The sequence below is a fragment of the Salmo salar genome, chromosome 05 (genome assembly GCF_965601325.2).
Source record: "Salmo salar chromosome 05, fSalSal1, whole genome shotgun sequence".
Taxonomy (NCBI): domain Eukaryota; kingdom Metazoa; phylum Chordata; class Actinopteri; order Salmoniformes; family Salmonidae; genus Salmo; species Salmo salar.
This window is the reverse complement of record NC_138295.1, coordinates 88498082-88519222: the sequence shown is the minus strand read 5'-3', so window position 1 is coordinate 88519222 and position 21141 is coordinate 88498082. Positions and strand designations below refer to the sequence as shown.

The 21141-nt window shown below is 41.7% G+C and overlaps 3 protein-coding genes across 6 annotated transcripts; all 3 read right to left on the bottom strand.

Moving 5' to 3' along the window:
* Nucleotides 1-1247: 1247 nt before the first annotated feature.
* upp1 (uridine phosphorylase 1) lies at nucleotides 1248-6274 on the bottom strand. Its single transcript, NM_001141741.1, is given in 8 exon segments — nucleotides 1248-2438; nucleotides 2835-2981; nucleotides 3220-3429; nucleotides 3924-4038; nucleotides 4460-4618; nucleotides 5302-5419; nucleotides 5910-5966; nucleotides 6212-6274. Coding segments are annotated over 7 exon segments (957 nt in total). The 5' UTR covers nucleotides 5963-5966; nucleotides 6212-6274; the 3' UTR covers nucleotides 1248-2283.
* A 2503-nt stretch (nucleotides 6275-8777) lies between these two features.
* LOC145850523 (uncharacterized protein C8orf88) lies at nucleotides 8778-11757 on the bottom strand. The gene is made up of 7 exons (XM_082975897.1): nucleotides 11632-11757; nucleotides 10683-10762; nucleotides 10233-10288; nucleotides 10024-10108; nucleotides 9532-9638; nucleotides 9269-9321; nucleotides 8778-9024 (listed from the first exon to the last, which is right to left on the bottom strand). Exons 2-7 carry the CDS (start codon nucleotides 10759-10761, stop codon nucleotides 9015-9017), a joined length of 390 nt encoding a protein of 129 aa, XP_082832023.1. The 5' UTR covers nucleotide 10762; nucleotides 11632-11757; the 3' UTR covers nucleotides 8778-9014.
* A 1518-nt stretch (nucleotides 11758-13275) lies between these two features.
* LOC106592237 (RNA-binding protein 12B) lies at nucleotides 13276-19090 on the bottom strand. Of its 4 annotated transcripts, none has more exons than XM_082975896.1 (2): nucleotides 18957-19090; nucleotides 13276-15670 (listed from the first exon to the last, which is right to left on the bottom strand). In XM_082975896.1, the coding sequence occupies exon 2, from the start codon at nucleotides 15642-15644 to the stop codon at nucleotides 13728-13730; it is 1917 nt and encodes a 638-aa protein (XP_082832022.1). In that variant the 5' UTR covers nucleotides 15645-15670; nucleotides 18957-19090; the 3' UTR covers nucleotides 13276-13727. The 4 variants fall into 4 exon arrangements, with proteins under 4 accessions (XP_082832022.1, XP_082832020.1, XP_082832019.1 ...); XM_082975894.1 differs by having other exon boundaries at nucleotides 13276-16958; nucleotides 18957-19044; XM_082975893.1 differs by having other exon boundaries at nucleotides 13276-16958; nucleotides 18889-19021.
* Between the last annotated feature and the right edge of the window lie 2051 nt (nucleotides 19091-21141).

Below are 21141 nucleotides of genomic sequence, written 5' to 3'. Positions count from 1 at the left end.
TCGAGATCAGACATTCCATCCACAGCAATATAATAGGCATAGTAAAATGTAAAATATTACAGAGGTATATTTTGAGGAAAAACGTCTAAAGTATTCTATTTGAAATGTTTAAATACTTACAAATACACTACATGACCAAAAGTATGCTGACACCTGCTGGTCAAACATCTCATTCCAAAATCATGGAATATGGAGTTGGTCCCCCCCTTTGCTGCTATAACAGCCTCCACTCTTCTGGGAAGACTTTCCACTAGATGTTGGAACATTGCTGCGGGGACTTTCTTCCATTTAGCCACTAGGGCATTAGTGAGGTCGTGCATTACACATGGTGATCTTAGGCTTGTGTGCGGCTGCTCAGCCATGGAAACCCATTTCATGAAGCTCCCGACGAACAGTTCTTGTCCTGATGTTGCTTCCAGAGGCAGTTTGGAATTCGGTAGTGAGTGTTGCAACCCGAGGACAGAGAATTTTTACACTCGACGTGCATCGGCACTTGGCGGTCCCGTTCTGTGCGCTTGTGTGTCCTACCACTTCGCGGCTGAGCCGTTGTTGCTCCTAGACATTTCCAATTCACAATAACAGCACTTACTGAACAGTTGACCAGGCTAGCTCTATCAGGGCAACAATTTGACAAACTGACTTGCTGGAAAGGTGGCATCTTATGACGGTGCCACATTGAAAGTCACTGAGCTCTTCAATAAGGCCATTCTACTGCCAATGTTTGTCTATGGAGATTGCATGGCTGTGTGCTCGATTTTATAAACCTATGGAACGCATTCATGACCTAAACACATTCACAGGTCCCAGTTGAACGCGCCCCTAGCTCACGTATGCTATAGGCTACCAGACTTTGAGAATGGCTTCAGACACAGCCAAAAAGAGAAAACATGGAGCATCATCACAATGTTGGTATAGAGAATTAGTGCATTTATCAATGAGACAAGGCAATGCTGCTAGGGGCATGATTCAATCAATGATCAATGTCAATCAATTGAAATATGCATGAGAGAAATCCCAAGGCCTGCCCGACACTATGGGCCAGTTTCCCGGACACAGCTAGTCCTAGACTATAAAGATAGTTTCAATGGAGATTCTACACTGATCTTGCTTTTACATCCAGGTCCAGGTCTAATCTGTGTCCGGGAAACCTCCCCTACAGGGACGGCTTCTGTATCTGTATTTATTAAGGATCCCCATTAGCTGCTTCCTAATGTTGATGACATAAACCCATTTTAATCACACTGAAATATTTACAGTATTTGTGGTTTTATTGCTCATTAGCTGACATTAAAAGCACTCAGTTACATATTTTCTCAGTAACAGGACTACACGTTGAATGTATGATTATGGTTTCAGAGCAACATTTTATAGTACAGTACAATGCAGTGCTGATAAGTCTTCAAAGTAGCTAAAGTGGTACAGAGAAGTCTTATCTTTAATATTCATAACTTGCTCGTTACTATAGCTACAGCATATAAAACTAAAATATACATACTGGTGAATTAAAACAAAACATTTCATCTTAAAGGCTTGGGGTTAAAAAAAGATCAAGGAGTTTAAAAAACAAACTGTGTATAATATATTTTCTAATGTTACACAAAGCAACAACTTTTGGAACAAGTTACTTTACTTCACCCAGCATTGGTTTATTTGGTATAAAACAGAGGTAGTGTCAAGTAAGAGGTGTGTTTGATGTTTCTCATGATTACTATACCAATTTGGTTATACTTAACTACAATCCAGAAACAATAGATTTTGTAGATATATATTGTCTTCTATACGGTCAATGATTGCTATTGAGAATGATTGCGAAGTCCATAGTGAAAGCAGCCAGGCTATATGGAATGAATGACTGTGAATCAGTGCTGCCCTAAATTACACGTACACCAAGTATACAAAACATTAAGAACACCTGCTCTTTCCATGACAGACTGACCAGGTGAATCCAGGTGAAAGCCATGATCCCTTATTGATGTCACTTGTTAAATCCACTTCAATCAGTGTAGATGAAGGGGAGGAGACATGTTAAAGAAGGATTTTTAAACCTTGTGACAATTGAGACATGGATTGTCTATGTGTGCCATTCAGATGGTGAATGGGCAAGACAAACGTGCCTTTGAACGGGTTATGGAAGTAGTTGCCTGGAGCACCGTTTTTTGTCGGGGGGGGGGGTGGGGGGGGGTGTAACTCAATATCAGGAAAGTGATCTTCATGTTTTGTATACCCTGTGTACAAGAGGCCTTTCATAAGTCACATAACATCAGAATGCTAAAATGCAAGAGCCTAGCTTCTGCTAGAGGCTGAGGCTTGGAGCATCTTCTTGATCAGGTGACCGACCAGTATCTGAGGACGTTGTTGGTAGCTGTGGAGAACTTCATGAGAGCTGCTCAGCTGGTCACCTTTCTGGCGGTCCAATAACGTCACACACACCACGGCCGCTTCAGATGGACACAGAGACAGAGGACAGAGAGTGATTGTTTACTAGTCCTGAGTGCCAGTCTGCTACAGTATCATGCCAACTCCTCAAACATGAGACAGTTGGCATGACAATACAAACAGATCAAGGACCAGCCTATTTATTTACCAGCAACACAATACTGAACTTTGATCCTACTAAAAGGTTCAACATTAGGACCTTCAAGTGAATGAATATGATGTAAAACACATATATTTAATACATCTATTCAAATATATATGCATCTTTATTTCATCTTTAATGCATACAAAGTCAAAGGTTTTTATATTTGTTTAAAAAAGCTTTATGTCTGTGAATAACACTGCTAATATGGCTTGTACTATCATCATGGATAGCTACAACTACACCAGTGGTGTACCTTTCAGACCGCTGAGTTTACACATGGCAGCAAACACGGAAGACTCCATCTCGATGTTTCGAACCCCAGACTCATAGGCCTTGGTCAGGTAGTCCTGTTTATCCTTCTCTGTGTAGGAGCAGAAGGCCCCATCCAGACGCGCTTGTCCTGGACACACAAAATACCAGCTAGCTACACACAGTAACTCTAGTAGGGCCAGTCTGTTTGTGCCATCATGCCAACTCACTCATTGTCATGCCTAACATGTTGGGCTTTACAAGGACAGCAATGGAGTTGACAGGGGCACAGACAGATCAGGTATCATGTTAACACAGCATAACATTTAAAAAAAGACAGATTGGCAGACAACAAGCAGAAAAGTGAAGTAGCGTATAATAACCGACACCTTCATAGAAATCCATTGTACACATAGTGTTTCCGATGACCGTCTCAAATTGACCCAGGTCCTTGCTACACTGGAGCAGCTCTTCAGCCAGACCTTGGTCCAGGTCCGTGCTGCGCACCACAGCATTCCCCAGGATGACCTGCTCCAACCTGGGCAGGAAGGTGGCGTCTACTGACTGCTTGGTGACGACAACCGTGCCAGGCTCGAGGCCTGGAGAGAGAAGGGGGAACAGAGTGGATGGAAAATGTACAGCAAATATGGCTTGTTTTATGTCTGTGTTCCAAATGGCACCCTATTCCCTATGAAGTACACTACTTTTGGGCCATACTTTTGGGCTCCCGAGTGGCGCAGCGGTCTAAGGCACTGCATCTCAGTGCAAGAGGCATCACTGCAGTCCCTGGTTTGAATCCAGGCTGCATCACATCTGGCTGTGATTGGGAGTCCCACAGGGCCGGGGTAGGCTGTGATTTAAAATAAGAATTAGCTGACTTGCCTGGTTAAATGAAGGTTAATAGGGTGCCGTTTGGGACACATATTTCAATTAATCAAAGGACTTTAATTGATTGATTTAAACACCCCATATTAGTGTTATTACTAGTTTGACTACAGTGGGATTCAGATGTGCTGTGGTTAATCAGAAAGGATTAATATCAAATCCAAAGCACTTGAGAAGTACAACCAGACAGAAAACTCTCTAGGCCTACCTAATCCACCGGAGGTCCCAATGCGAACGATGGTAACATCAGTGCAGCGAGCATGGTAGAGGAGCTTGATGAGCTCGTGTAACATGATGGCGATGGAGGGGATACCCATGCCATGCTGAAAAACAAAGAGAGAGACACGTCATGTCATAGATGTACCACATTACACCACCACAGTCTCACGTCAGATAGCGTGACGACCTTGTCTGCACTAGTTCATGGCAACGCAGTTGTGTTAGAAGGACAACACTGATTAAGCCACTCAATTCAGTCTGTTCGGCAGAACACACTGCTACACTAACACATCCCAAATAGCAGCATATTACCTAGTGACGGCCTTTGTCCAGAGCCCTTGTCCAAAGTAGTGCAATATAGAGTACCATTTGAGACGCAACCTGTGTTAAACCTACTAACATCTAGTGACACTATAATAAACTACAAGTGATTGAAACCCGTGTTAAACCTACTAACATCTAGTGACACTATAATAAAGCAGAAGTGATTGAAAATGGCTAGTGGTATTGTATTTCTTCACGTACGCTGACGGACAGCACGGGGCCAATCTTGTACATGGCGTAGCGGTCAGTTCCTGCACAGATGTTGGGGTACTCAGCCTTGGGGTCCTCCAGACTCAGCTCTCCAGCAATGTACTCTATGAAGGACTTCATTCTCCAGGGACTGCCCCCAACACACACAAACTGAGGCATGAACATAAGAGCAGACAACGTAAATGTTAACGTTCTGGGAAGGAATACAAAAAGTCAATAGAAATACAGGGCTGCTTTCCTGAACCCAGATTAATCCTACTTTATTTTTTATTTTATTTAACCGTTATTTAACTAGGCAGGTCTGTTAAGAACAAATTCTTATTTAGAATGATGGCCTACCAAAAGGCCTCCTGCGGGAAATGGGGCTTGGATTAAAAATAAAAAATAAAAATATAGGACAAAACACACATCACGACAAGAGAGACACTACAACACTACACAAAGAGAAATCTAAGACAACAACATAGCATGGCAGGAACACATGACAACACAGCATGGTAGCAACAAATGACAACAACATGGTAACAACATGGTAGCAGCACAAAACATGGTACAAACAATTATTGGGCACAGACAACAGCACAAAGGACAAGAAGGTAGAGACAACAATACAATAAAGCTAGTCCTGGATTAAAACACATGTTCTATGGTGAACGTCCATTGAAAGGGTTTTTTAGTCCAGGACTAGGCTTAATCTGTATCTGGTAAACCAGCCCAATGTGTGATGAATACAGAAAAGATTACCATATTGAATGCAGGAAATAAGATGTTATGAATGTCCATTTACTGATGCAATCTAGCTAGTATCCTAATGAATCAATCAGTAATCTTACTTTGACGTCTCCAAACATGGCAGGCAGGTTGTGTGTGGAGGTCCCCAGGTTAAAGTGGTAGAGAATGTCTTCTTTCATCCCATCCAGGTGTGGGTTATGTACATAGACAGTGCTTTCACTAAGAAAATTAATCATACAAGAACATTTAGGGAAGATCAGTCTTTTATTTGACTACCTCCTAAACTTCTGGGCCCGTGTTCATAAAGCATACTTGGTTTTGGTTCAACATGTCCTCATTGTCTTCGTATTACTGTATGTCAATAGAATATAATCGCCTGGTTGTGAGTCATTTTCCTTTATCCTTGTATGGTGTAATGTAATGCTCAACGGTACGTGCTTCTGTGCAGGAAGTCAATTTCTCTGGATGACACTCCTCTCTGCCGTTTCCTGATTTTACGAATTAACTCAAATATAGTCCACTGATTAAAGGGAGTGGTTAGCCTACTGTCAAAAGTCAATGTCAAATGTACAGTACAAAAGTAAAAGCTTTATTAGGGTGTTATTTCTCATGTTGACGTTGAACAGACGACAACACTAATCAAATCACTTTGATGATATAGTTATAGACAATGACGTGTCCAACCATGACTTATTAGATGTTACTGTACCTCTCGCACAATGTCTCATTCTTTTCATCACTGAAACCTGGTCCTGGTGCCATATTCCTGAAAGAAGGAAGACGCCCAACCACCGGAACATACACATGAAATTAACTTGATTTCCAAATGTTGGATTTGGCAAATTCAGACATAAATATCTTCACTACTGGTCCAGTTAGTGATACGAACATCGGTTTCTGCGAGGATGTGATGTATCCCATATCGTAGTCTGTAGGCTAACATCGACTACTACCAAAAATATGCCGGCTGGTATATGTCAGAGAAACAGCGATTGAATATATGTAGATTACCTGTAGCAGGTGGATGATTCGCATATGCACGATGCTGCGTTAGATGCGCCCCGTTTCCTAAATACCTATCTGCAATGTAGTAAAATGTTAAGATGCAGTAATTGAAAGCTGTGCTAAGGAACTTGTCAGTGACATTGGGTTGTCACTAGTTACCACAGCCACAAAGTCAAAATTGTGTACATCTTAAAAATTCATGAAAACAAAAATTAGTTTTTGGTCTTAATTTAAATGTTAGGCATTAAAAGGTTAGCAGTGCTGTTTAGGTTTAACATCTGATTTTAAGAAGATACATTTGAGAAATAGGCGGAGTTTAGCCATAATTATGACTTTGTGGCTGTGGTAACTAGTGATGACCCTGCCATTGACTGTATATGAAGGTGTCACTAGTGCGTACTTAACATGCGCACTAATAATTCGATATTAAACGGATTGTGGCAGTTGGCCGAGTATGGCAATAGTCAAGTAAACACTTTAATCTGTTTATCTTAATCGTCGTAAAGTCAAAATAGAAGCATACGCCGATTAAACGCTGCTTTTTGTTTTTTAGCAATCTTTCGAATTATCATCACCTCTAAACAGTTTAATCGGAGTATCTGATCTGCGCATGTGCTAGCACCGGTAGCGCAACCCACCTCTTATGCGCGAGTGACTCTGGAATTATGCAATTTACAAATAGTTCACATACAAACTTTATGTCCCAACTCAGAATCAAATAGACTTGGTAAAAATAACATGATCTCGGTGGTAGAACGTTTATTGGCAATTTTTGGAATTTATTGAAGTCCCGTCAGGTAGCCTGATTTCAGATGCGTCCATGCAAACATGATTAGGAAAATCGTTCTTGCAAAACATGTAAACGATTTAAAACGAACTATTATATTAATCTGACTATACACAATAATCGTATTGTGTGCATGTAACTGGACTCACTGTAGACGTAACTCGTGAACATCAAAACGCAAGTAGGGGAGATGTTACACAGGATCTGTGCGCACCACTGGCGCAGTTTTCACACTAGTGAATAACCACTTGAATGGTTATTGTCTCTGGTTTCTCGTTTACGCAGTGTGACTAAAATTGCTGTTTTAGTCTTACATGTAAACTGGATTACACGGCGAGGTTTCATTTTTACAGATTTTGATAATGCAAGGTTCAAATTTGAGGTAGTCAGCATTTGAGCTGCTTTTGATGTAAAATGACACTTCACAAGACAACATTTGTCATACAAATATGATTTTTTTTATAAGAGCAGAGAAATGTACAGGGCTATTAGGGCAGATCCCAGATCAGCTCATACGTCTTGGAGCAAGGAGAGGATGTGCACCATAGTACACTAAATTAAATAGCCTATCTTCACAATGTGCAACTTGAAAGTCAAAATCAATTGGGGAGGGCACTTATTTAACCTACTGCATCGCTGAAAATACATGGTTACACTTTGGCACTGTCCCTTTACATTAGCATAGGAAAGTCCTCTCAGCCTTGTATCAACAAACAGCCAAAATCTTGGAATGAAGCCCGCCATCATGACTAAGCCTCGATAGGCAAATAGCTCATAACAAAATAAGAATAAATCAAATAAATACACTTCAAAAATAAACAGGCGCTCAATTTTCCCATTCCACACTACAACCACAACAGTCTCCGAACACAAGTTGCATAATAAAGTATCCCTTATGTGCACGTCAAGCCTGTGCACGTTTCCTCAGAGAAGTGGGGAGAGAGATGTACCATTTGATGTGACTACAGGACTGACCCTCAGAGAAGTGGGAGAGAGGTGTACCATTTGATGTGACTAGAGGACTGACCCTCAGAGAAGTGGAGAGAGAGATGTACCATTTGATGGGACTACAGGACTGACCCTCAGAGAAGTGGGAGAGAGATGTACCATTTGATGTGACTACAGGACTGACCCTCAGAAGGATAGTGTGCAAAGGCAGGCTTAGAAGCCTAATCATTTCAAGCAACAGTTTTCAATGGGGGAATACAGACATGTTATGCAGCAGGCAGTAGCCTATACTTCAACATTCAGTTAGTTGATATAAGTCAATAATCAAACTTCAGTAACAATATCAAACCTAAAACACCCATACTCCAACATGGGGCGGCAGGGTAGCCTAGTGGTTAGAGTGTTGGGCCAGTAACCGAAAGGTTGCAAGTTTGAATCCCCGAGCTGACAAGGTACAAATCTGTTTTTCTGCCCCTGAACAAGGCAGTTAACCCACTGTTCCTAGGCTGTCATTGAAAATAAGAATTTGTTCTTAACTGACTTACCTAGTTAAATAAAGGTAAAATAAATATCAAAAAGTGAAAGGGTTAAATGAATATAGTGTTTGTCTTGGAGGTCGTTGTAAGGTTATTCAATGGCCTCCACTGAGGCGTTATTAGTATTATGCCATATGTAAGCATTTGTTAGCATTAAGGCACATCATTCAACCACTCATTATTATTTTAGACGGAAGCACACAATTTAAAACATGTAGGTTACGGTACATTTTCAGGTTTGTGTCCACCATGAACCAACATTTGTCAAAGGAACAAAAAACAAAAAAATGATACCCTTCGCTTACAACTCTCATGGTCATGGCCGTTTATGATCTGAACCCTATCGGCCCTGGTCAAAAGTAGTGCACTAAATAGGACATAGGGTGCTATTTGGGACGCATCCCATGCCTGTGGTGTTCTGGGCTCAACTGGGATTTTTTTGTTGTTGTTGCTATATCACTCAATGGCAGAGCAAGTTGTAGTGGTGTGTGGGTTGAAAAGCAGCAGCAGCAACCAGACTTCCCAGCTCCATGTTAGCCTAGGCAAACCTAAACAAGAAAATATTCACACAAACATTTAGGATTAATAAATCATTCATGTTTTCTAAAATTGTGTTAAAATTGATATTGCACCAAAAAAAAGCTTTAATGACTTCTACAGAAGCTGTGGTAAAGGAAAACATTTGTCCGATTTCACAGAATCTCCAAAATCTTCACCTAATACTGTAGTTATTCTTTACAAATGCATCTTCGCACCAGGCATGTTCATTGACACACTTGTATTTTTACTTACATTTCATTGTTTTCATCAGACCTCTTCTCCAACCTTGGCACACCAGGTTCTCTCTGTGGAAATGAATGAACATTCAATATCAGGAATTTGCAATAAGCCATGTTAAGCTATGGCACTGAGAACAGGTTAAAGGTAAAAATACAGAGCAGGTTGGCAAGTGATACGAAAGGTAAATCAAAAGGAGATACTTCTGAATTTGCTCTGATTGAATAAATGAACTACTAAACAAGCTATAACTGAGTATGAGACAAATGACGAGCTACCGCCTTTTCCAAAACAACAGGATGTTCTGGTAAGAAGTCCGGTTTTCTTTTGGCAATGGGGGAACTGGCCAGTTGAATCAGGAAGTCTCTAGTGTAAGATATCCTCACTAGGAGAGAGAATCACTTGAATCAGTCAACATCCACACACACACGATAACATGTCGACTGTGTCCCAAATGGCACCCTATTCCCTATATAGTGCACTTCCTTTGAGCCTTGGTCAACAGTAGTGTACTATAGGGAATAGAGTGCCATTTGGGACACAACTATGGACTAAAGTAATTCAAACATTGAAACTCACACTTCGATAGATAGATAGATAGATAGATAGATAGATAGATAGATAGATAGATAGATAGATAGATAGATAGATAGATAGATAGATAGATAGATAGATAGATAGATAGATAGATAGATAGATAGATAGATAGATAGATAGATAGATAGATAGATAGATAGATAGATAGATAGATAGATAGATAGATAGCTTACCTTTAGTTGGGGTGGAGTCTTTTTGTAGAGTCTGAGTTTGGAGATGGAGGATTTCAAAAAACTGTTCCACTCCAATACTGTTAATCTTTCCATAGGATAAAAACATGGTCAATGCAAGAAATAGATTAATCTTATAGACTATCTACAGACTAACTACTTATCCGAGCAAGTAATTGTCAGTTTTCTGGGTAAAACTATGCATCACTCACTGTTTTTTCTCCTGCTTGTCCACACACAGATGGCTCAGCATTTCTAAAGCAGGGGTCTGTATAAAGAGAAAGTGGGACACTGGCTGCAGTCTGATTCTCTACCCTTCTCTTTGAAGTGTGCACTCACTCACTCACTCACTCACTTCCCCTCAAGGACTTAAAATGAATTGACTTGAGTAAGAAATATCGTAGAAACGGACAACCTTTGCCTACACCAATCCTATGCTTTTAAATATAACAGGGAGGGAGCAAGAACACACTTTGGGTAGAAGGGTAGGTAGGGAATCCGATCTTGAATACTGTCTGTTAGCCGACACATTCATTCATTTTGTTCTTAGTCCATGACTGTTTGTGAGGATCACACTTCATAAAATTGGGTCAAGAAAGACTTAAAAAGTAGCAAGACGTGTAGGTTGAACATGAGAGAGTGAACTAGTCCAGTTAGTTTACCCTGGTCAGTGCTGCAGCGCCGCAGTGGTCTGGCTGGCTGCAGGTGCTTCTGTAAGATCCGCCTCCTTGACACCTCCATCCTGTAACAGCAAAGTGTTATGAAGCCATCTAACTTGTCATGGTCAAGTCTATTTAAAGTTAGTCTGGTCCCAGATCTGTTTGTGCTCTTGCCTGCTCCGATTGTCAAGCTACAATGAGAGACAGTTGTATGATATGACAGCACAGATTGTCACTTAAGCTAATTCAAAGTGCTGCGTGTCACCCACCACATTTTATAAAAACATGACCTCAGGTCTTTCATCACTCACTCATCAGCACTGCAATAGCAAAAGCTGAAGTGTTGACTTGAATTGATTCATTTTGCCCCCATAAAAAGGTGATACAAGTTTATTATTCTAGGAAGTTTGATGTTTTGACCTGGGCTAGTTACATAAGATGTGAATGTTGTCTTTTATGAACTAGCAACAAATAATTTGACAGATTGAGATAAACTACCCTAAAAACTCTCCCAGTCAGCTGATTAGCTAATTCCAAAAAGTAAATTCCTGCTGAATTTGCCTATCTAGCTAGCACTGACAACCCCCTTAGAAATCCAACCGATAACGTTAGAGAAACTAGCTATGCTTTAACAACTTTGATTTATGGGTTTTATCAATTTAACTTAGCTAACTAAGTTAGTTATTAAGTTGTGACAGTCATTTCGCGTGAGATAGCTACTAAATTGATGCATTATCTCGGTGAAAACTTTTAGCACTAGCATTACCATCACCGCTAGGCGGCTGGCTAAATAGCCATGGCTGCCACCTAACGTTAGCTAGCCAAGTTATCTCGTTGGCCATTTTTTCGAATAATGCTGACCGTACTTATCATGGCAAAAAAAAGTTACTCGAGTTTTGTTCACTATGAAAACCCTGGCAGGCTTCCATTATTGTCTCTAGGTCATATTTACCTGACCCTGTATGTTCGGCGACACACGGGTTCCTTCCCATCCGAGAGATGCCACACTGATGAGGTGCTGCTTCTGCTGTCGTTACCCCCAAAAAGGTTCAACACGAGACGCGCAGCAAAGTAACGTTTTCAACGAAATTCACGAAAGAGGGGACGGGCGGGGTACGGAAGCAATCTTTCCATATTGAAATCAGTGCAGAACAAATTCTTAGAATATCATACTGATAACAAACGGAGTTTTTCTGCTTTATCGTTCAAGTATCGGTATATTCACGTTACAATACTTGTTTGATAAAATAACTTAGTTATGCTGCACATTTTCAAAGGCAAATCTGTCTGTTCAGTTATCTGGCCTTATTGCTTAAATATACTTTTGTATATTGCAGTGAAATGTGTTGTATTAGAGGGTCAGCCATAGTAGTACGGCGCCCTTGGAGCAAATTAAGGTATAGTGCCTTGCTCAAGGGCACATCGACACCTTTGTCGTGAAATGCTTACTTACGATCCCTTTCCCAACAATGCAGAGTTAAAAAGGGGGATTAGCACAAAAAAGTAAATAGTAACGCAATAAAATAACGAGGCTATATATATATATATATACAAGGAGTATCGTTACCGAGTCAATGTGCAGGGGTACGAGGTAGTTGAGGTAATATGTACATGTAGGTAGGGGTAAAAGAGACTAGGCAATCAGGATAAAGTTATAGCAGCATGTGCTATGTGAGAAAGTGTTCGTACGAGTTTCTCAGCAGTCTTATGGCTTGGGGGTAGAAGCTGTTCAGGAGCCTTTTGGTGCCCTTCTTGGCGCTTTTAAAAATATATATATTTAACCTTTAACTAGGCAAGTCAGTTAAGAACAAATATTTATTTACAATGACGGCCTACACCGGCCAAACTCGGACGATGCTGGTCCAATTATGCGCCGCCCCATGAGACTTCCAATCACGGCTGGGTGTGATAGAGCCTGGATTCAAACCTTGGTGTCTGTAGTGATGCCTCAAGCACTGAGATGTAGTTCCTTAGACCGCTGCGCCACTCGGGAGGCCAAGCTTACCATGCAGTAGCAGAATGAACCGAAGTTCTTGACAACTCTTATTCTTAGGGCCCTTCTCCAAGGTATTCGAACCAGTGACCTTTTGATTACTGGCCCAATGCTCTAACCGCTAGGCTACCGGCCACCCAGTTATTACTTCAAGGTTTAAAGTGGAAAACAATTTCTGTGAGAATAGTTAACATGGTGCACCGTAGTCCAACTCTTGGTTACTTCTGGAAATTGGGTAGCTGGAAGTAATGTAGGTGCAATTCACAGATTCTCAGTTAAGTGTGAAAGTCTCCTGCATTCTAAACGTTTTATTCTCACTGCTCCTGACAACCAAAATGTATACATCTGCATCAGAATAAAATAAAAAGGGAGTTAATGCAGACAGTCGCACCCTTTGCTTGTGTTAAATCCTGCATAACTTGGCGTATGAGTTGGGGAATACCTAACATATATAGATACTTAACCATTTGAGTGTGTGTGTGTCCAGCTAAAGCAAAATAACATGGCATTCGAGTCCAAAGACCACAGGAAAAAATATATATAGGACCATGGGCAATACCGAATTTATCATACAACAAAACATCTTAGATGACGACAAAAGGAGAACATGTATGCATTTTAATCAAAGAATTTCCACTAAGTTTAATGGACAACTTTTACACTATATAATGCAATAAACATTTCAACAAATAATAGTTGCAAATTTAAGTTCTACCTTCACCCAGCTGTTAAAGAAAATACAATTTCAGGCAAATTTCACTAAAAGAAAAAGCTTCAGAAACAGGCTACATAGCAAGCAAGCGATGGGCAAAATACAAAAACAATTGTTATTCTTTAAGGGGGAAAAAACAGACAAAAGGTTTGTCCGTTACACATGGAGTAGAAGGCTATACACACACACACACACACACACAGTATTTTTAAAATCAAAAATTGTTCAGTCACCATCTGTTGGAACCACCAAACTAACCAAATACAGTCCGAGTTGTTCTTCCTAAAACGTCACATTTTAAAGCCCAAAAAGGTTATTTTATGTTCTATACGGAGGACAAATTTCACACAAGAACTAGTTTTACTTTTCTGTTGCCTATTGGTCTTCCACTCAATTCCTCAACTGCCATTAACGCTTCCGAGCGAGATTCCAAAATAATCGTTGCTGAGCCTTTGGGACGCCCTCCATTGTCATACTGCAATGAGACCGATCCAGGAATGACACGATATCCATAGAAAAAGTTATAGATTTCTTCAATTCTGATAGAAAAAGGCATATTAACCAGTGTCAAGGATGTTGGATCATCAAACTGCTGCGGTGCAGAAGGTCCATAGCCTTCATGTCTATGAGCAGAGCCATTGCCCCTGTTATCAAGCAGAACAGGGTTTTCCATCATGTGAGAATCCAGACCCAGACTGCTGCCTCCATCAATATGAACCTGCAGGTCGTTCATAGGAAGATGGCCTATATCAGGGTTGACCCTGTAATCAGTGTCCAGATGGGACATCGCCTCACTGTTCCTGGCCAAGTACCTCTCTGAGCTTCTCTCCATCTGTTGCTCTGTCACTGCAGGTTCACCACCACCAAATTCACACATCTGAGCCAGAGAAATGCATTTCAGGATGACATTTGTTCCAAGAAACCCTTGTCCATTCAGAGACTGTGCCCTCATAGCCTCCTCCTCAGTCTGAAAGATCACAAAAGCCTCTCCAAGCCCATTGCCCTTATGGTCAAGCAGCAAAACAACAGTCTCCTCTGAGATCCTGAAGCCTAGGAAGAAGTCCACAATCTCAACTTTGCGCACGTCGAAAGGCAGGTTTCGCACATACAGGCAAATCTTATCAGATTCATACACATCCTTCTTGGTCTCTCTTGGAAGCCTTTCCTGAGATCTTCTGTAAGACCTTTTAGAGGGTGGTGCACCATCCATTAGATTTCCCCCAGATTCTAGCATGGCGACCATTTTCTCTTTCGAGATAGGAGAGATGTACACAATTCGTTTCAGAAATTTCTGCTTGTGAAGAGTCAAGGCAGCACCGTAGTCCCTCAGGCTTCTGAACAGCACAAATGCGGACCTTGTCTCTGACCCATACTTGTCAAGGAGGTGAAGGATCTGATCATACTTGAGGTCTGCATGATGGAAGATCTCCTTTATGTCCCTCTTCTCCACTAAGTAGGGAAGGTTTTCCACCAAGACACAGAACTCCTCATTGGCAGGAGAATTGGACTTTGTAGACCTGTCGGCCACTGGTGAGTAAGACCTAGCACGGTCTGGAGGTTCCCTAGCACCACCTGCCTTAACCCACTGCTTTTCTGAGCTTGCATAGACTTTCACAAACCTCGTTCCAAGGTATTGCCGATGTCTTTTCAGACCCTCTCTAGCATCCCGTCTGGATTCGAACTTGACAACTCCTTTCCCATTTTGTTGGCCGCGGTCATTTCTCATCATAATAATGTCCTCCACCACTAATCCGTCAAAGAATCTTCTCACTTCCTCTTCGGTCGTAGTAAAAGGCATGTCTTGCATATACAAATACAAGTAATCTTGACTGCTTGGCTGTGAGAAAGGCTTTCGGGCGTGACTACGTACGTTACTGTAAGACACTGATCTACTGCCCATCTCCACGCGCTCTTTTCTTCTAGATTCCTCATTCCTGCCTTCTCTTTCCGGTCTTCTGGAACCTTCCTTATACGGCCTCTTTTTGGTCACCTCAGGTTTTATACTTTGCTTGAGAACAGCCTGCATTTCTGACTTGCTGCTCAGCCGTAAGCGAACCGGAGAACCTTTGATGGATCCCTCCGAACGGGTCATCGCCCGCCTCGCGTCTTCATCGGAAGCAAAGATTATGAAAGCCTCCTCACTCTCCCCACCAATAATGTGCACCCCACCATCTGGGATTTTGAGGCCAGTGAAGAAATGGCGAACGTCCTCAGAACCTGCAGTGATTCTGAGCCCCTGTAAATGGATGACCACCGCCATTCCGACAACAGCACAAACAACAGCACCTGTAGACAGAGGGGTACATAATAGCATTATTGCAGAACAGTCCTGTGTCCAGCTCACCAATGCTCTCCAGACCATTCCACTATAACATCACCAAAACAGGTGACACCTTGAGAATGAAAACAGCAACTGAAAACGTTCTGAAAGGATTACGCTGTGCACAAATCTGAAGGTCCCAATACGACACCTAGGCCACTACAAAATGGAAACACCCTAAAAAAAATGTACAGGCCTACAGGCAACAACGGTAGGTCGGAGATTCTAACATCTGAAAGATTAGTATGTCGTCTCCAGGAGTGACAAAGTTCAACCATTAAACTGGATGTCCCTTTCACGGATTGTTCCATCTCAAATCAGCTGTGCATACATTAAATGCATCAGGTATGAGCCTTCACCATAGTATAATGGCAGGCTTCCAATCTACAATTCCAGGCTTCACGTTACAACTATTCAATTCAATCAAGTGTTAAAAAGTTCACAAGTTTCATGCAATATTCTCCTTCGTTAAGTCACATATACACTACATGACCAAAAGTATGTGGACACCTGCTCGTCGAACATGTCATTCCAAAACCACAGGCATTAATATGGAGTTGGTCCCCCCTTCGCTGATATAACAGCCTCCAGTCTTCTGGGAAGGATTTCCACTAGACGTTGGCACATTGCTGCGGGCAATTGCTTGCATTCAGCCACAAGAGCATTGGTGAGGTCGGGCAATTAGGATTGCCTCGCAGTCTGCATTCCAATTCATCCCAAAGGTGTTCAACGGTGTTGAGGTCAGGGCTCTGTGCAGACCAGTCAAGTTCTTCCACACGACAAACCATTTCTGTATGGACCTCCCTTTGTACACGGGGTCATTGTCATGCTGAAACAGGAAAAGGCCTTCCCCAAATTGTTTCCACAAAGTTGGAAACACAGAATAATCTAGAATGAAATTGTACGCTATAGTGTTAAGATTTCCCTTCACTGGAACTAAGAGACCTAGCCCGAACCATGAAAAACAGCCCCAGACCATTATTCCTCCTCCCCCAAACTTTATAGCTGGCACTATGCAATGAGGCAGGTAGGGTTCTCCTGGCATCCGCCAAACCCAGATTTGTCCATCGGACTGCCAGATGGTGAAGCGTGATTCATCGCGCCAGAGAAGCATTTCCACTGCTCCAGAGTCCAATGGCGGCGAGCTTTACGCCACTCCAGCCGACACTTGGCATTGTGCATGGTGATCTTAGGTTCGTGTGCGGCTGCTCGGCCACGTGCTCGATTTTATACACCTGTCTGCAACGGGTGTGGCTGAAATGACAAAATCCATTAATTTGAAGGTGTGTCCACATACACTATATATACAAAAGTATTTCTTCTCTGCGTCCTTGGAATGAAATCGTGTATTTGCCAGAAACTCTCCAATCTATATCAGAAACAGGCATGTATTCAGACCATCAGAATACCCAAACCACAAAAAACCGAAAGGCACAGCATTAACCAATTTCTGTAGATACTTAATATCTAGCAATAACCCATCAATCATTAGGCCTACATCTCGACATACCATACACCATCATTGATAAAGATGGGCATGACATTAGCCATGGACATAGTTAAGCACTTTTCGGACAGCGGAATATGGCCTAGTACCCCTCTGAGTACACCACTTGTCCCTGAAATCAAAGCGGCTAGTGTCTCCGGCAGCTGTTCCAAAGACTGTGACCATAGCAACGAAATAAACATTATCGACGTACGAATGAAGAAACGCTATAACGCCATAAGCATTCATAAAGTATTTACACGCAACAGAAACGATAAATCCAAAAATGGATTAGTGGGGGGGGGGAATGGTATTGTTAAACGTGACTCTAAACTGACAAGTGTTTGCCAGCAGGCAAGTTAGCTGATCCCGCTGTTGGACGTTGGACGTAAGTGTTGATGTATCACCACGCAGGCTACATGTTCTACTGTGATTGGTGAACAACGGCACCCCTTGAAAAATAAGAGCAGAATCCTATTTTCTCTGGCTGAGCGGCTTCCATGTGCACGAGAACCACCGACCGCTCCGCCTGGATAGAATTGTGCCACCCCGTGCTTTCTGTCCGTGCCTTTAATCCTTTTCTTTGATATGCATCAGTCCACAGAGAGTCAGATATGGGCTTTTCCAATACGGCAGTGTTGTTACTCCAGTCCATACACCCTGGTGTATTACTAATAAGGAACGTGTTTCCATCACTACGGCTAAGGACTTGGAACAGTTACTTCGTGAGGTGTGTTAACCATGTTCGGGAAAAAACAAGTCAAACTTTCCCAGGTCTGGCCCCAAGTCTGAGTAGGTTCACGGCCCAAGACCTTTAGATTTTTTGGGGCCAGGCCTCAGAGGTGGAAAAAACAAGTCTTATGACTTCAGTCCAAACACCGGGGTAAAGTCTATTGGAAATGCACCATAGGCATAAGAGTAATAGCTGGCATACTTGAGCATGATTGGTCGTTCTGCTGCACAAATCAAAAAGAAACAGCCCGCACCCAGCAGAGCTAAACTTGGTACCCTACTGTGACTGATACTAGTCAAAACAACGTCATGCCACAAAATACATTTAATGTCGAGCACACACAGGCCATTGGTCGATTTAACGCAAACATATACTGACACATTTAAAAATATAATTTGTGTAAACCAGATAGAGAACTTTTTACGGCGCGCGATATAAAAATGTCCATTCCCAGTCGCACACTGTGATTCAGGGTTTCATAATCATCGACCATTAACATAATTGGACGGCGACATATCATTTAAGCCAAGTTAAATGCAGAGAAGAGAACCGTCACAAAGCAACCAGTGCAAGACACACATCTGGCTAGAACAATCAGGATACGCGAAACTAGCTAGAAAAACCAAAAGTTATGCCATTACTTGAGGAAACTAGCACACAGCCCACCATAGCAGGGTTCCTAACGTTAGCTAGCTAGCCACTGTGTATGCTAGCCGGTTAGTTCACAGCTGAACACCTACATTGTCCGCGTTTTATTTACCTAAGAAAATGCACAAGCAAAATACACCATACACTAAAAACTGAATTAGTATAAAAACGTCGCAATTTAACGTTAGGTAGCTACATGGCAGCTAGCGTAGCTACCAACGCTAGCTAGCAGGGCCTTGCAGCCTGGCTACTCGTAAAATAACGCTACGCTAGCATGATAATTCCATCCCAAGAGTCATACCTAAGAGAGAACTTACACAGGCAGCGAGAGAAAAAGTTTCTTATAAATTTTGACAAAAGGATGGCAGGTTAGAATATATTTTACCCTTCGAGTTTCAAACACGTTTGGAAATACGGAAGCCTAGAGGGAGAAGTAGGAAGATCTCGCGTGTCATTTCTTCTTCTTTGGCATCATGGCGTTCACACATTTTGTTCGTGCATGTCGCCACCTACTTTGCGGTAGTATGTTGTGTATATATATATACACACACACACACACACACACACACACACACACACACACACAGTACCAGTCCAAATTTGGACACACCTACTCATTCAAGGGGTTTTCTTTATTTTTACTATTTTCTACATTGTAGAATAATAGGGAAGCCATCACAACTATGAAATAACACAATCCAGAACGCAGCTCACTCTGTTCACACTTGACACCAACCTTCTTCAACACCCAATCTCCATTTTTTATCACCATCTTCCTCAAATTCCTCCTCAGAAATCCACCTTTCTGTATCCCCGTCCCAACATTCCTCAACTGCCGTAATTTTTCAAACATATATGACAGACAGCTGCTTGACTTTTTATTAGCAGCCCTAACAGGATCACTAATTGATAAGGGTTAAATCAGACAACTATTTTGGGATATACATTTTTATTTAATCAAATATATTTCTTCTCTCAGTTATTTCAATCAAAGGCTCATATTATCCAGAACCTTCTATTCTGATGCAATATCCCCAAGGGATACCAAGTCAGTTGTACAACTGAATGCATTCAACTGAGGGCGGGTGCCTTAAATAAACATCCCACTTCATAAAACAGGACTCTGATGTTATCATGGCTCGTGTGTCATCTCAAACCTAGAGTACTTCTTTATGTTACATAGCATCTTCCAATCATATATCTCATTTGTATCATATGACAGGCATATTGCTCACCAGTCCAGTGGTCAAGGGGAAAAGGGTTCCAAGAGACACATCGCTGCCCTTTTTTCAACTTCTGAAGTGCATTGGACATGAGGAAAGAGCCATCCTTGTTGCCTCTGGCCACAGCCAACACTGCCAGGCTTCTATACTGAGAGCACAGTTAAGGGAAATAAAGATGGGATAAGATATTTAATCAATTAATTTTAAAAAAAATGACATGCTTGATAAACAACAGGTGTAGACTAACAGTGAAATGCTTACGGGTCCTTTTCCAACAATGCAGAGTTAAAAGATAAAAACTATCAAAAATAAATAGAAATAGTGACACGAGGATTAAATAAATACACAGTGAATAACAAATAACAATAACGAGTAGAAAATAACATGGCTATCGATATACAGGGAGTAGAAAATAACATGGCTATATACAAGGAGTACCAGTACTGAGTTGATGTGCAGGGGTAAGACGTAGTTATGTACTGTACATATAGGTTAGGGTCACGTTACTAGGCAACTGTCACGTCTTCTGCCGAAGTCGGTCCCTCTCCTTGTTCGGGCGGCGGTCGACGTCGCCGGACTTCTAGCCACCGCCGATCCACTTTTCATTTTACATTTGTTTTGTCTTAGTCTTACACACCTGGTTTCACTCACCCAATTACCTGTTTATTATTTAACCCTCTGGTCCCCATGTTTGTTTGTGAGTGATTGTTTGTTGTATTGTGGTCCGTATTGTGGGCTTAGTAATTCTCTTGTATTTGATGACTTTGAGTAAAGTTACCTATATTTACTAATCTCTGCTGTCCTGCGCCTGACTCCTCTGCACCAGCTACACATAGATCCTTACAGCAACAGGATAGATAAGACAGTAGCAACAGCGTATGTGGTGTGTTTGTGTGTCTTGGGGTGTCAGTGTAAGTATGTGTGAGTGTGTGGTAAGAGTCCAGCATGTGTGGGTAGAGTCCAGCATGTGTGAGCGTGTGGGTAGAGTCCAGTATGTGGTGTGTGTTGGGGTGTCAGTGTAAGTATGTGTCAGCGTGTGGGTGGAGTCCAGTATGTGGTGTGTGTGTGTGTGTGTGTGTGTTGGGGTGTCAGTGTAAGTATTTTTATTTTATTTTTATTTTTTATTTTTATTTCACCTTTATTTAACCAGGTAGGCAAGTTGAGAACAAGTTCTCATTTACAACTGCGACCTGGCCAAGATAAAGCAAAGCAGTTCGACACATATAACAACACAGAGTTACACATGGATTAAAACAAACATACAATCAATAATACAGTAGAAAAATAGGTCTATATACAATGTGAGCAAATGAGGTGAGATAAGGGAGGTAAAGGCAATAAAAAGGC

Bases quoted from the DNA above. Each gene is read 5' to 3' on its own strand.
- LOC145850523 (XM_082975897.1), bottom strand. From the start codon at position 10,761: ATGGAGGTGTCAAGGAGGCGGATCTTACAGAAGCACCTGCAGCCAGCC. The intron at 10,289-10,682 runs GTAAACTAACTG...CTCTTTATACAG, and splicing joins GCGCTGCAGCACTGACCAGG to ACCCCTGCTTTAGAAATGCT. The intron at 10,109-10,232 runs GTGAGTGATGCA...TCCTATGGAAAG, and splicing joins GACAAGCAGGAGAAAAAACA to ATTAACAGTATTGGAGTGGA.
- LOC106592237 (XM_082975894.1), bottom strand. From the start codon at position 15,746: ATGGTCTGGAGAGCATTGGTGAGCTGGACACAGGACTGTTCTGCAATA.